The sequence below is a fragment of the Aulonocara sp. 'chitande type north' Nkhata Bay genome, linkage group LG16 (assembly GCF_057382095.1).
Source record: "Aulonocara sp. 'chitande type north' Nkhata Bay isolate Kocher_YH1m ecotype deep benthic linkage group LG16, A_spYH_male_GT1.1, whole genome shotgun sequence".
NCBI lineage: Eukaryota > Metazoa > Chordata > Actinopteri > Cichliformes > Cichlidae > Aulonocara > Aulonocara sp. 'chitande type north' Nkhata Bay.
The window spans coordinates 18,984,103-19,000,543 of record NC_141359.1 but is presented as its reverse complement, the minus strand read 5'-3'; the positions used below and the strand labels follow the sequence as shown (position 1 = coordinate 19,000,543).

The 16,441-nt window shown below is 39.6% G+C and overlaps 1 protein-coding gene across 4 annotated transcripts in view; it reads right to left on the bottom strand.

Annotated features, from left to right (window-relative positions):
• The window catches only part of il1rapl1a (interleukin 1 receptor accessory protein-like 1a), a 171,593-nt gene that overhangs the window by 36,233 nt on the left and 118,919 nt on the right, over positions 1 to 16,441 (bottom strand). For all 4 annotated transcript variants that reach the window (XM_086266003.1, XM_086266004.1, XM_086266006.1 and 1 more), the window contains exon 6: positions 14,257 to 14,331. In XM_086266003.1, coding sequence (XP_086122129.1) covers positions 14,257 to 14,331 — 75 coding nt within the window. The remainder of the gene's footprint in view (positions 1 to 14,256; positions 14,332 to 16,441) is intronic.

The following is a 16,441-nucleotide window of genomic DNA, read 5'->3' as shown; positions in this document are numbered from 1 at the left end:
TTAGGAAAATGTTAGAAATCTGTGGGTGCTGCACATTCATGAAGGCCTAGAACATGCACAAGGAAAAAAAACAAAAGAAGAAGAAAAGACAATGAAATGCTGCAGCATGTTTCCTATTTTTAGGAAAGGTTAGAACTGAGGCTAAACAATTGTAAGGTTGTGTAGGTTTGATGCCATATCTGTCGCTTTCACAATTCATTAAGTTTTTTGTTTTATTATCAGAACTGACTGCACCGATGGTCAAAATGATTAAACTCTCGATGGAAAAAACAACAACAACAACAACAAAAAAAACAAAAAACAATTTGCCCTTAATAGTTTTGAGTGGGCCAGTCGTTCAATGTTGTCATTATTTCCAACAAACCATCTGCTGCTTGCTCACACCCACAGCAAATGTAAATCTGAGTGAAAGATTCAAGACGGAGGCCCACTAAAAAGCTGCTCGCTAAACTTCGTAATTATTAGAAGACGCTGCACTTTCAAATCCTCCATCACGCAAATGACAACTGGAGGCGTTTTAGCGTTTGAAACTTCAGACAATATCATAGATCAAAGAGTCTACCATCATTGAAAATAGAAACAGGTGAAAAGTACCATGAAGCAGGATCTTCACTCGATTTAAAAAAAAAAGAGAAATGGTTAGAGGCACTTCTTGTGTGCATTAAGGAGAGCATAAAACCTCTGCTTATGTTTGTGTTTTTGTGATTCGCGCTCCGGGCAGTGCAGGGCCATCTGCATTGAAATGCCAGTGGCTTTAAAAAGAAAGAAAATCAATAAAATTACATAAAGTTCAGTGGAACTTTAATATCAGCCGCCCAGTGTAGCTGTGGTGCAGGGAATGTCACTTACATTTCTTTCAATGCAGAAGATGCAAATCAGTTCCTAGCATGCGGTTTCAAACACAGGCTTGCAGAGAGAAGGATCTTATAACGCACGCCACAAAACATGCATGCAGCAAATGTGGAAATCCTGACACAAGAAAGAAGCAGCCTTTCACACATATTCAGTCTGTTTTGCTGCTTTCCTCTCCACCAGTCCTATGTTTCCTTCCTCTTTCCCATCCTATGAACTGCAGGGATTTACTTGGTATGGAATCTTGCCGCAGTGCTCTCTCAGAATGCTAATATGCTCAGCTGATGTGGGTCAGGACTTAATCCTGTAGAAGTGATTATCACTGCACGACTGGAACTTCTCTATCATTACCAACTTGGTACTTTTCAGTCATGTCATTATCATTCCCAGAAAGACAAACACATCACTTTGGCAAAACTGGAACAATTAAAAGGAAAATTATACGTTGTAGAGCTGCACCCAGCAAGATTACTTTTTAAATCTGTGTGTATTCATTATCATAGTGTATGTAAAACAACTTTTGTGTCCCAGTTTAAGAATCATTTTAAGCTTTCTTTTAATACTGTATCTGATTAGTCTGGGACACGACCACTTATTTATGTGAATATTTTTTAAAGAGGAAAACAAAGCCAGCTAGTCCAGCCAGTCCCAGTTGGATTCCTTCTTCTGCAAAAACGCCTAGAAAGTAGAAGCCAAGATGCAATTTGAGAAGAACTGGCCCTCACCTGCATCAGGATGATGTAAGGGGGACCTGAGACCCTACCATTCTAGTTTATTTATAACGCACTTTTAAAAACAACAACAGGGCTGACCAAAGTGCTGTAGAATAACACTGAATATGAAAGACACACACAGGCCAGAAGGCAAATGACATAGAAACACAAAAGTAAAAAGTAATTTGAGATCACAGACAACATCTTGTCATGAAATGTCTAATCTTGCCTTCCTCTTCTTGAGCGTAACCAGTGGTTTGCACCATGTTGTAAACACTGTGTTTTAATCCATGAAGCTGTGTCTTGACTTTTAGACTTTGACAGTGATGCAGCAGCCTCCTCAACAGTGTTCATAACTTGAATGGATTTTTCTTAACCAAGGAAGGAATTCTGTAATATAGCTTTCTTCTTTGCTTGTTCAGGTATCTTTGGTGTTACTGAGCTGGTGAGTGCATTAAAAAATGTACTGGATTGTAGATTTGGTCACTGCTACAGTTTCTGCAGTCTCTTTGATTGGTTTATTTCTATTTTATTGATGTATTTTTTGCCTAATGATGGCACTCATCATTTGCACTGACATCTCTTTGGACCTCATATTGAGAGCTCCAAATGGAAGTTTAGTAGTTGGAATCAGCTCCACATCTTTCAATAAGCTTAATTTGTCATGGACTAATGAGGGAACAGGAACTACTTTTCAGTCAACTTCCAATTACTTCTCAGTCTCTGAAAATGGGGGACTGGGTATGAAAAATGGCTTTAATTCTTCAACAGTTAATCCGGTACTTCTGTTAAATCCCTTGAATTAAAGCTCAAAGTCTGTACCTCAATCACACATTTACTGTTTGATTTAAGATCCACTGTGGTGGTGGTGTACAGGGGTAAAATCACAAATTTTGTAAATTCTGTCACTGTCCAAAAATCTACCTGGTAGGATTGGAAATATATTATGGTTTTACCTATACATTTAGAGCCTGAATTGTTCACTATCAGGTAAAAAATATATGTGGGATGAACTTCAGAAAAGACTTCCCACACATAGAAAAGGGTGAATGTAAATCTACAATACAATTCTGCAATCATGCACGGCAGTTTTGTTTGTTTGTTTACCAGTGCGTGTGCATGCTGCTCATTCACACAGGTGAAAAGCCAAGCTACCTGCAGAGCATGGGGAATTTAAGTAATGGAAAAGTTATATGTTTCCCAAACAGAGTTAAAGCCAAAAGGGAATACTGTTGTTCTGCTGGAAATAACATTAGTGCATGCTTGAGCAACCACATTCACAAAGAAACAGGGAGCCTGATTGAGGTAAAGACACCATTTGATAGCACTGTGTGGATGCAGTGCTCATATATATTGAAATTCAGCTTTTTCGCTGCTATTTCTAACCAGCTGCTGAATATTAACTATAATCGCAAAAAGATGTGTGCCAAAAGTCAAAAACCTATGCTTCTTACCAAAGTACTTTTAATATTATTTACTCACTCCTTGAGAAAATTATATAAAAAGAGGGGTGAAAAACAAAGGACTAACTATGAGTTACAAATAATGAGCATTTCCAAACATTTGTTTCAGATTACAGTCGATTCTATTGATTTCAGTGTGGGGGAAAAATCAATTCACAAATTTCCTTTAAGAACAGGACTCACAAAAGAAAAAGATAAACTAAAGAGTGATGGCACCAGAGATAGAAAACAGATACAGGAGTTCAAAACCAATGAGGGGTAAAGAAAATGATGAGGAGGAACACCGCAAAACAGTGAAAGTGACAGATTACTTGGGAAACATGGCCTGATCAGGTGGGCCTGTTCTACTAAAGGGAACAAGAGATGAGGCCAGAGAAGTCCTTGTACGCTTGGCTACACTTGCACGTACGTAAAGGTGACTAATTTTCTCATTTTACAGTTGAGGACAAAATGTTGTAATGGCCTATTTTGGCTGAATCAGTGATGGAATCCACTTTAGCTGCACATTACGTTCCACTCGATCCACATCTGTTCTCAGTCTGCCTTATTCTTAAAGGTCACACAGGAAACTGCCAACACATAAAAGGTCATGTTATCTCTAATAGGGCAGCGCAAGCGATTAGAAAAGCCACTGAGTGGAGAAGAAATTAAGTAAGAAGAGGTCAAAAAGGTTATTAGCAGGTAGCAAACCAGCAGTGCAAAGTTGTTAGCTTTACAATAACTGCCAGCCACACATTATATAGAAAAAAAAGCTGAAGCTATGTAATGACACAGTAAATAGGTGGATAAATAACAGAATCCACAGTTCAGACAGACAACAAAAATCTAGTAGGACTATAACAAGCTGTTATAGTGTTAAAACAAGCTGTTTCTACAATAAACAATAGGATCTAATGCTGGCAGCATGGGATAGAATAACTCTATAAGAAATTAAAGAACACATGTCTTGACTATTAAAAAAGTTTAAAGTAAAACAAAACAAAATAAAACAACTTGACGCTATAATAAATAATGAAAAATTGCAGGTCAGGAAACTTATATTATGTTCATTGTCAGGCCTGGTTATTACGCAACTAAGACTAGTACACTGTTGTTCTTGGTGTTTTGTCAGATTTATAACATACTAAATGCTAATTGGAAGAATTTTTGCCAAGGTTTCCAACAAACCCTAAAACTGCCCCTGGAAATGAGCACACAATGTCCCTAGTTTTTCCTCCTGGACACCTGTCTTTATCTTTGTAGGAGTTGCTTTCAGTCAATTGCTAGTTACTGGCCTTGTTCTGTTCAATAAGTTAGCACTAGCTGCTTTACAGCTGTTAAAAAGGGGGTTTAAAAAATTAAGTCCCATTCATCCTGCGATGTTGTAATTTTCTTTTTCATATGCTTAACACAATAACAAAATTCGACAACTTTTCTCATGTGCAGAAGTGCGTTACACTGCAAAAGACACATGCTAATGATTGTTTCGTTTTGTTCCATTCGGTTCTTTGGCCTAATAAATCAAGCTAGCTGTCACTGAAGAGGATAACAATGCTAACAACAAAAAAGAGAGTGAGTAAAAAAGTGTGATATCTTTAATGATGTGCTATATACAGTATGCAACAGTAAACAGGCACCCCCACAAATACATAAAACAGTTGCAGCTGCATGCTAACTGCCTAGTAACGCAAGAAGAATTTTTCCTTTTGTTTCAAAGGGGGCAATTATTACCATAGAGGGTGGTTATTAGGGAAAGTAAAGCTACTACTTAGCATGCCTATTCTTCCATTGTTTAATACTAATAACACTTTTCAGAGGTTGAAGGGAGCAGTTAAGGCAGGAAGAAGAGAATCAGGGAGGAGGAAAGTGCAGAAAAGAAGGCAAGAGCAGGCTAAAATAGTTAAAGGAAATGAGGCTCGGTCTCATCCCATGAATGGATAAATTACAGTTAAAAATAGATTTGTCAGTTTTTTTATTTAAAATTTACAAACTTCAATTTCATATTAGACACTTCCCTGAACAGCAGCAAGAATAGCCTCAGTAAATTTTAGCTGACTGTACTCTGCCCTAATTTTCCCCCACCTCAGACTAGCACCGGCTAGCACCCGTTAATGCCAATTTTACAGAATAAAACAAGCCAATTACAATCAGTCTGACAGTGTTTATGGTAATGGAAAAAAATCGAAGATAATTATCTGACTATGTGTTTATTCATAAAATTATGCAAACCACTTTTATAACGCATTCGTTCTGACGCTCTGTAATATATTTTGAGCTGCATGTGTGACTGTGGAGAGAAAAAGAGAAAGGGACACCCGAAAGACAGAGACAGAGAAAGTCCATTAACACACTTGTAAATGAGTCTCAGCTATTTACCACATGCTGGGCCTCTTGAATTACTGACTGTGTTCAGGATACAGATTGCAGATGGCAATTAAAGATGAACCGTGTGTGCACAGACAGAAAGATGCACACACGCACAAACACACGACGCGCGCACACACAAACGCATGCACTAATGTAAGCCTGCATACGCTCTCCCTAAGGCAGTAGTTCAGTGCAGATCTACTGATCTCCATAGCAACATTCACTGCCGTGGGCGATGGTGACATCATGAAGATTGATTGTCATAAAAAAGCAAAACTGGAGCTGGTAAAAAAGTGTTAGCTAAAGTGCAAAACTGCTCCTGATTGCCAGGTGAAGTTGTGGCCTCCAGCCAGAGGTCTTCTTTAGTTAACAGAGAACAGACATACGTGAAGTGCCTCATATGGTCTCCAAAGAGATCTGCTTATGTAACACAGAAACAAAGAAGAAGAAGAAGAAGAAAGAGAGTTACTGTAGCTAGATCTCTCAGGTTGAAACGCTCAGTGTGGTCCTTCTCCTCTGCTTTCTGTTTATACCTCCTCCTCCTTCTCTCCTCTCCCTCCTTATCGTTTTCTGTCCGACTGCCTCTTCTCAAGCCTCCTTTCTTGTCTCTCTTCACACCACTGACTGATCTCCCTCTTTTTCTGCTAACTCTTTTACCCCTCACTCAACACCAAGGCTTGGTGCAGCACGGTGACTAACCCCATTGTCCGAATACAGCCACTCGCCTGCCGGAAACATCAGAGCGCTGAAGTTTAGAAGTTCTGTCTTGCCTTCTTCGTCTTTTTTTCCCTCCCTCTCTCAACACCCTGCCTAGTTTTTTGGCACTTGTTTTTCTTCATTTTTCTGTTACATAACAGAGACAGAAGTGGAGCAAGCTTCAAAGTGAATGGCAAAGCCGCCTTTTCCCCTGCTCGCTTTGCTGTTCATGCATGTCATTCCAGTGCCAGCTCCCTCCCCATTGCCCCCCGCCTATCTCTCCCCATCCTTGTCATTATTTTTTTTTCTCCACTACTTCATCCTTGCTCCATCCTTTCCTGTTAGCCTACATCAGTTTCTTTCTGGCTAATGCTTCTTTAGTCACATTTTGTTGATGTAGTCTGTATTTCAAGTTCCTCTCTTACATCGTGCCCCCTGACCTTGCCATTGGTGCTTTGACCAAATAGAGGAGGCAGTGACTGGAAGAGGATGAAAGGGCAATTTCTGAAAGAAGAGACCCTCTAATAAGGAGACAGGTCTCATTATGTCTGCCTCCTCACCCTGTCTACCCTTGTTGTGTCAAATACAGAGTGATGCTGGGATGAGTGGGGTGCTTCTTTCCTTTGATTACCTGTCACTGAACTTGAGCATCAGCAGCCCGATGAGGTAAAAGCTACCATTATCTAAATAGTCTCTCTTTAAAGACATCTTTGGGCTTAAATGTGGAGAAACTCTTACCCGTGACTAACTTAGCACGAGTGCTTGGGATTGCCTGGATAATGACTGTGCTTTAGTCCTAGCAGGCACACATGCACAAACACAAACACATGACTGATTGCCTGAGTGAATACGCACACTGACAGTAAGCAGAAAGTTGAGCTCACAGCAGGCAGTGAAGGCAATCTGTGGCACCCCGAGTTGAAAGTAAAGCTGACTGAAGCGTCAAGTCACAATGCCTCACGTCTTCTAAGTAGCGCTTTACAAGACCACAACAGAGGGTCACCTGTCAGCTGACGTGAAAGCACATGGTGAAAGTAACAGAAAATAACACGCTAGTTTGTGTATTCTGCTCCAGAAGGTAACACAGACAAACACACCTAAGCGATCGAGCCAAAACTCTTTTCACAGCCATATTTTGCCTTATTATTAAGGTTCACACAACCATTACTATATCGTATATTTTGAGTAATGCATAACAGATGGACTCTAGGTCATATTTGTATTTGCTTTTATTTTGTCTCGTAAGCTATATATAACAGTCACCGATTGTGACAAGCAAGGTAGAGATCTGACTGAGAACCTGAGGGGCAGTGTTCGCTCACACAAAAGTGATTTATGAATCACAAGGTTACCATGCTCTGCTGAGGTCACAGATCAGTACAGCAGAAGGATCCCTTTCACACAGACAATCACACTTGCTGAGACACATCCATGCACCTTTCATATGCCTATCCCCTATATACAGTCACGCTTTCAGAAAATACATGGAGTTCATAGAATATAGATAAGTCTGCACATTTTGGATGGGTATATATGGTGTTACATAATGAAACACTCCAGTGCAGCCAGCCTAGGTAGGACCTGACCTGAGAAAACTATTGATTAAAAGAGCTGTTTCATGCTCTTCTACCATCATAGAAAGAGAATACAAAATTAAGAGGACACTGAATTAAATAGGCAGGCGGTCAGATAGCCTCTTCTCACACCAATTCAGCATGCTGAATTAGCTGCTGAGATTGGTACCTCAGCAGCCGAGTATGAATCAAGAGAGTGTCCACACCTTTCTCGCATCTCTTGGCGTCACTTCAGCCGTGGTGAGCAATTTAAAGTCAGCAGCAAACAAACCCCTGTGTATGATGCACAGTAGGGTGTTGTGTTGTGCTACGTCTCTGTACAGTTTCGCGTTTGTCTGCTTTCCTCCCTCCCTCTCCCTTTACGGTTAGGCATGAGAGAAGCGGTTAGTTCATTTATCATACTGCAGTCCCCTGCTCTGTGCCCCAGACTTGGTGATTAATGACGACCGTTCACACACTTAAACATTCAGCTTTGTTTCGCTGACACACTACTTACCATACCGGTCACCATGGGTTACTTAACACTGGGTCACTGTGGGGCTACAACCAAATATAATGACATATCTGCGGGGTGACCTTTAAGGGTTCTCAGTGTGTGATTTTTATCTCTGTGCTGTAATATAAATACGTCATTTATCACAAAACATTAACATAACCAAATGGACATCTTTAGAAAGTGCTGCATAGTCCTTTTCTTTACTCAAAAGCTGCACTTAAGAGTTTTGATATGCTATTTACACGAGCATTTGATTTTCTGCTGCTACTGTATGTCTACTCACACATCATTTCAGGAGGATTGCAACCCCCTTTTTTTCTTCACTACATTTATTTGATAACTAAAGTTACTCTAGATACAATAAATGCAGTTTTTACCAAATGTAATGTTATTTTCTCTAAATAAGATGAGATTAGGACACAACTTTATTGATCTCTAGGGAAATACAAAAAATTATTACTTCATCAGGTGAAAAAGTTAAAGTAATCTACCCACAAATGGTACAGGAATTATAATAAAACATACATCATTCTGAAATGGTTCATTATAAAGACTACTCTTAATGTAAATGTATTTTAATAACAATATTTTACACTTAAAAAATAGAATTAAAGAATTTAATTCAGTTTTTTACTTTTAATTAGTTAAACGATTTCAATACTTCTTTGCATTATTATAGCGATGCAATTGAAACACATAACAACATGTTGGGTGATCGTGAATGCTGGAGCTGAAAATCAGAAAGGTGGCACGAACAGAGGCAAAAGGGAGCGAGGAAACTGTCAAAGATGTATCATTTAAGTCCGGAAATTAAAGTGTGTGTATGTGTGTGTTTGTAAGACACGGACAAAAAAAGAAGCAGACAGAGACAGAAAGTAATTTAATGAAGTGAATCTCCTTTGACCTCCAGTAACTCTCCAGAGCAATGTCAACTTCAATTTCACCCTCTCCGAGGAAAAGCGGCGTGTTTGTTGTCAAGGCTAGGTGTCGAAGCTTAAGAATGTCCTCACTAATCTGGAGTTCTGTACAATCCTCAAATCTCCAAGCAAGCAGCGGTCAACAGGTGACGCCGTGAGAACAGAAGAGATGTAATGGATGAAAAGATGTAGAAATAGACATAGATGGAAGGGAGAGGTGAGCAAGAACATGGATGAAATAAGGCATGAACTTGGAGGAAAACGATGCTATATGTCATGTTTTATATATAAAGACATTAAAGAAAAAAACTAACATTTTTTCGGAACATCATTTTAGCGTTCAATCTAGCCCTAAAAGGTTTGATAAATTTTGTTTCCCTCTATCCATTGTTATATACCTTTGCTCTAATGTGTATCTCAACATGAATATTTAATCTATCAAGACCCAATATGTGATTTTCTTTGGGGGGGTTTTGGCAGTATATACTGCCTTTGGAAATTGGTCACATTTCTGATGACTTCATTGTTTGCTTTACAACCCTGCTTCCCAAAGATTAAGGATACTGTGTAAAATGTGTACATGGAATGATGAGCAAATCATTTAAGCTTGAGAGATCCAGAAAACACAACTTTATTTCTGCTAGGGCTCACCTCATTAAAAGATGGACTGAACTGAAGATAATTGTCTTGTGGCCTGACCAAAATTTTACATTATTGGAAAAACTTGCAGACACTGCACCCTCTGGGCTAAAGTGGACAGGTGTGCTTTGGTTTTTGGTACATAAATTAAAATGCAGGACCTGCAAACCATACCCACCTCTTTGCCACATGACAGCTTGGATGCGCTCCAGCCCTCCATGACCCTAAATTGGGTAAGCAGCTATGAAATGTATGAATAGTGGTGCTGTTTGTTGAACTAGTGGAATCTGGAAGGGTAACCTGTATAATCACAGTTCAGTATTACAAATGCAGGCTAGCTGAATGCCTGATCATGTGTTTTATGGCCACGTCAACAGCAGTACACGAGCTAACGTGGGTTTTCAAGATTAATATTTACCCTCAGTTCTTTCTCGGCTCACAATAACAAAACATGATGTATCTCTTTCAGTCAGTGCATTCAAACTAAACATAACCAGCTGTTTCCAAAAGGTCATGAAAGAAGCTGAACATCCACGCTGGCTTTTCCTTTGAGCTTTTCAAAATTGCATTGCTGAATTACTTGCTAAATTGGGAACGTCAGCGTTTTGAGTGTCAGTCTATTACAGCTCTAAACACCCCTGAGGGTGTACAGTGTGAGAAGATGTGTGCACACGTACAGGTGCATGGATGTGCGTGCGTGTGTGTAGACTCGTCTCTGTTTAAATGAAGTAGGTATAAGAGCCTTCTCCCTATTGCTGCCCATCCTCTGCTGTTGGTTCCTGCTCTCCGAAATAATGGATTCTAATTCCTTTCCACACGAGTGCACCCATCTGCTGGCTTTGGGGGATAGTAAAATCCTCTATCAGTTACAATTATCCCACGGTTGCAGAGGTCTGCGCTGCAAGCGTGTGTGTGACCTATCCACCTCAAGTAGTGCCGGGTTGTTTGAATATTTGCAAGTGCATGTTTGTATGTGTTGCGATGAAGAGGGAGAGCTGGGGAGACAGAAAAATGCTCTCACTGAAGTGCTGTGTAAGCATGAGCTGAATCTTTAACCCACACCCTCTGAACTCCATGACAAATCATTCCAAGGGAGTCAACACCAATCCTGCATGTGAGTCTGTGTGTGTGTGTTTCTGCTAGGCTATGTGTAATGTGTCATATTACTGTACTGTGAGTATATGTATTTTGTGCATTTCCCTCTCACCAACCCCAGCACCTACACACAGATTTAAACCCATTAATATAATGAATCATCCTCCTAATTCTGGAAGAAATAGGAGTGGACTTCACCAACTCACCACTGGGGGACAGTAGTAAATCTGGCAAAAGAATAGCTGAGTGGCTAATGGTAAAAATCCAACATTATACACAGACTGAAAATGTCAAGATGTCCAAAAGTAATGTTTCTGATGCAGTGCAGGCCGGCTTTCAGCAGACGCACAGTCACATATCCCTGAGGATTCCTGATGCCCTAAAGAAGAGATTTGTGAAGAGAGCAACACACACACACATGCATGCACGCACACACAGACACGTACACACACACACACACACACATACACACACAGCTATTTGGTGGTAGAATTGGGGCTTAATGTATGTAGTCCTGAGTGACAGAATCTGTAGCTGTGGGATTTCGGTCCATCAGCAGAAAGGGATGTAGTGGCAGAAACATCCAGGAAGAGGGAACCTGAAGAGAGAAGATCTGACAAAACCCCCCTTTGAACGAAAACAGTTTCTAATCCCGTGTGTGTATTCCCTCTCAACCATCCTGTCTTGTCTCTGAGTCCCCGCTTGCCTATCACGATTCTGAGGCCTGAGTTTCTCACATTCATCTTCTTAGACTTTCCAGAACATCTCTGCTGCAGGTCTTCCGTGACAGTTTATGTAACATATGTCTTTTATTTATGCCTGCCAGTGTGTGCGTGTGCGCTGCGTAAAGCTAGCTGGGATGTAGGATGTCTAAGATCTGCACTGGTTGCAACAGCAGAGGAGATAAAGTTGGCCTGTGTTTCCCGGCAGTGTTGCAGATTTATCTCTCTGCTTACAGCTCCGGTTTTACTGCCCATCCACCGGCCTCCACTGGCTCCTGTGTCTTTTTTCCTCTCCCTCTCTATTTCGCGCTTGCCATAAGAGACCGGCCTCTTTCTGTGCACGTTCTAGCTATCATAAATCTGCCACAATGCCCCATAAAGCTGCTTAGGGCATGGCTCAACAAATATTAAGGAAGAAGAGAATAAATAAATAAAACTAAATAAAAGAGAAACTCTCGTCTAGAGGGAGAGACAACTATTCTGCACACAAAATGGAGCCACTGTAAAATATTTACATCAATGTCTCTCTGTTTTAGATTCTCCTCTGGGAGTCTGTGAGGTCTTACCGCAAGACACTAGACTTAATTGTTTTTTTTCTCTGTCTTGCTTAGATATCTCACAGTGTTCCCTATTTACTATTTCATTTATTTGTAGATGTACCAAACCTTTGGTTACCATATTATTAAAGTAATTTCCCCTTATTTTGTGCATCTAGATAAATTAAAGTTAGTTTATAACTAGTTGAACAACCTTGCTTTTGCCTAGTTATAATAACTAGATAAAAGCAAGCTTTCAGAGTGCCTTTGTTACTTTGCAGTTAAATTATATTACTGCACTCTTTGCGGAGGAAATTCTGAATTGTTATTTCAGGTTCATGAGATTCTGGCTGTGCTCTAAAAGTCCATCCATTTCTTCCAATTATCCAATTCAGGGGTCACCCGGGGGCCATAGGGTACACTCTGGACAGGTGGCCAAACTGTTGCAGGGTTTACACAGAGATGTTTTACGTTTACACTTACACCTAGAGCCAAATTCGAATGACCAATGAAGCTAACCCAAATACTTGCATGTGTTTGGACCAGGAGAACCTGGAGAGAACCCGTGCAGACATTAGAGAACTCAGGACCTTCTTGCTGTGGGGCAACAGTCCTGAATATCAGGGATAGCAACAGATTTGCAATATTTGACAATTTATCACAGTTAATTGCAATATCATTGCAAGCAGATTGTATGTAATTACTAACAATTGAATGGGGTCAATTACTAACTTGAGCCCATTCATTCGCAAACTGAAAGCAGACCGTCTTCATCATATTGGCTTTTTAGTATTTCAATTCAATTCAATTTTATTTACATAGCGCAGAATCACAACACAGGTTGCCTCGAAGTGCTTCCCATAAACAAAGTTGCTCTAAAAGGCAGTAACTGACTGTTAGTGGTTGCAGACTACAGTGACCCTGGTCTTCAAAGCAACAATTACAAAAGGAACAAAATCTCAAGTTCATTGAACTAAGTTTGGTCACACTACTGCCTCCAACCACCGTTTTCTCCAGTGTGACTCTGACATTAAAGTTGCACTGCATTTCAGACAAGAGGTATGGGTGCATTTTATTTACCAGCCATAGAAGAATTAACAAAGAGATGAATCATTAAATAGGAGTAAGGACCAGATCTTTTCTAGCTTAAGGCATAGCAGAGCTTAAAATCATGATATTTCAATCTGTTATCCAATAATTTACACTATTCTTCTTTTAAAGAATTTTCTTTCAAAGTCTCTCTCTCTCACACACCCACACACACACACACACACACACACACACACACACACACACACACACACTTACTGTACAGTACTCACACAGCAAATGCGAGAAGGAACTGACGTGAGGCTATAAATATGAGTGAGTCACTTTTGAGGGTGAAGTCTTTCCTCACAATCTCACTGGAATCAAGATAGAGACAAATGAGACAAATAGCTGAAGGGCCAACATTGTGCAACCTGTTCATGCATGGGTGTGAGTAGGCTGACATGTGAGGCTGTGCCTGTCAGTTTATCAACAGCAGCAATTTTTCACTCTTGATCAGCCAACCGTGGAGGCATTTTAAATTAACTACCTGCATTCCAGTAGCATCAGATGGAAGACAAAAGGCAAGCACTCAATGAATCATTGCAACTCTTTGTCTTTGTCCTCACCCTGTCTTTCTGTCAAATACTCTTCCAATCTCTTGTCTGACCGGCTTCAGCATGACAGACACATTGGCCATTCATAGAGCGGCAAGCACCATGTGGACAACGGACTGTGCCCAGAAATCAAGCAATATGCTGCTGCAGAAAAAAACAAACAAACAAGAAACCAAACCATACTCGCTCATGCACATACGCGCACACGCTTGGTCCATCGTGACCCCACGTCAAAGAAGACAAACAACTGCAACAGAAAGTGGCTGCGTCTCCATGCGGCAAGCCTGTGTATGGATCTCTGGCAGCATATGGGCTCTCCATTGTTGACAAAACAGCCTAAGGGACATTAGTGGCGACTATTAGCATATATGGCAAACACTTTTACAGTTTTTTTTTTTCCTGTTTTGCTGTTTTCTCAGCAAGTAAAAGAACCATCATCAATCTGCGATCAGTGCCTGTAGGTGTGCTGGGCAGGATTGGTACAGTTATCCATTTGCTTTCATTTAAAAATGACACAGATAACACTGAGTGCAGAGGAAAGAAATCCCACAAAGGTCTTACCTAGCTGAAGCTCCATATTGCTAATCTTGTTTTCCGAGGGGAACAGGATCTTTGGCGGCTTGTCCGTCAAAGGAGCTGAAAAGGAAAAAAAAGGGACTATTTATTTTTGGATAAAGCAGAAATACAGACAAACACCTTTTTAATGATCTACTTCTGTAGTTTTCAGTGGGAAAAACACTATAAACGCTACGTCCAGATGAACAGAATCCACTTTTTGGTACTTCTGAATGAGCTTTTTTTAAATTTAGTTGTATGCCATGCCATTACAGAGATTTATCATCTGTTTATTATATACTTCTATTAAATACATGCCCATCCCATTTTGACTTGTGCAAAAACAAAGGGGGGGGGGGGGGGGGGGGGGGAGGAAGAACATTATATAATATATATATATATTATATACACATTCTTCTTCACTCTTTGCTTTTTTGTGGCCACATTGTTTTTAAGTGCCTATCGACCTTGGGCTTCATTTATATGGTTTAACTAATCATAATGGAATGACTACGTAGCCTAGAGCATTTCACAATTTAATCTGTATGCATGATTGATAGATATCAGAAAAACCACAATCCAATGATTAAATTGTTCAGGATAAACTGACAGTTGGTTGATCAACTGCCCAGATATTATTAAAAAGAAGAAACTACAATCTTTCAGCTATATATGTTTGTGCCTCAATACAACCCTGGAACTCAAGAAGGGCTATATAGGTACCTTAAGCACCTCCACAGAATTATGTGTTCATTGGTGTGACTTAAAATGAATATTTAATTTGACAGGTAAACGGCTACTCTTTGACCTCTACCAAAGCAGCTATGTGCTAACCTGCCTAAGATCCACTGCAAAGTAAGTAAACACAAATGTCAAAAAGTCCAGTTAGCATCAATAGCTGCATCACAAACTCTGATACGCAACTTCACACAGGCATAGCAGTGTAGCTTGTTAGTTTCAAAAGACTAGATCTGTAAGGAAAATGCAGGAATGACCAATTTTTCTTAAGAACATTAAATAGAAAAGGCTGTATTCAACACTGGAGTTCTTCACAGCTTGGCTCCACGTTATAGCGGCTTTTTCATAAAGAAATGCCTATAAATATAAATGTCCATTGTCATTATGCTGAGAGATGCCCAGTAAACACAGTTTGATGTTTTGTACTGGGTTAAAAAAATGTTTAAATTCACAACTTTAAAAGTCATTGGCAATTGCACAATGAAGGGAATTTTTCATTATAGTTATGGTTACTTTGAAGCTTACTCCTCCAGACAATACACATTTACCTTCTTATGCATTCTTCTATGCTACAACTATCCTTTTTGTAAAGTTCAAGTCAATTCAATTTTATTTATATATCACCTCAGTGCCTCAAGGTAAGGTAAAGCCTACAATAATACATACAGAGAAAACCCAACAATCATATGACCCCTATGAGCAGCACTTTGGTGACAGCGGGAAGGAAAAACTCCCTTTTAACAGGTAGAAACCTCCAGCAGAACCAGGCTCAGGGAGAGAAGGAACACAGGTTAGGAAGTTCACAAATCTCCACAGTATGTGTTACTATTTAGGATTAGATAACAATATATTTTTCAGTGTTTAAGACTTGCTAGTTTACTGTAATTCAATATGGTCACATTCCTAAACCTGGAGTTTCCACCTTTTGTGAATCCTGGAGGTGAGATACTTGGACTCTACCATTTTACACAATATGCCAAGCCACCATTCTGCTTTATTTAATGCATGTAGTGTGAGTCAAATCATAAATTATGTATTGAGTCACACCTTATGTTAAATGTAATTTACTTGGAATGTGCAGAAAATTCTTGCATTGAGGCCACAGCAAATGCTAATCTGTGACCAGCCACTTTTAAACTTACATATAACAATTCTTTAGCAGGTGTGTTTGTGCTCCCCTTTATACCCATATGGAAAGATATATATAAATCTTATAAAGTTTGTATCTGTCTTGTGTGAAACTTATATGAAAAGCATACAAGAGTGAAAACAGATATAAGATCCCTTGAAAAATTATATAAAAGAAACTTGTATGTTTTGGATACTTACTAAAACAAGGTATGAAAGTAATGAGAAAGTGGCCACTTTCATGAGTAAATCATATAAGCGTTATATGATTTACTATATGAAGAAGGCCACATCTTATGCAAGTCTTTTATAAGTTTTTTCAATT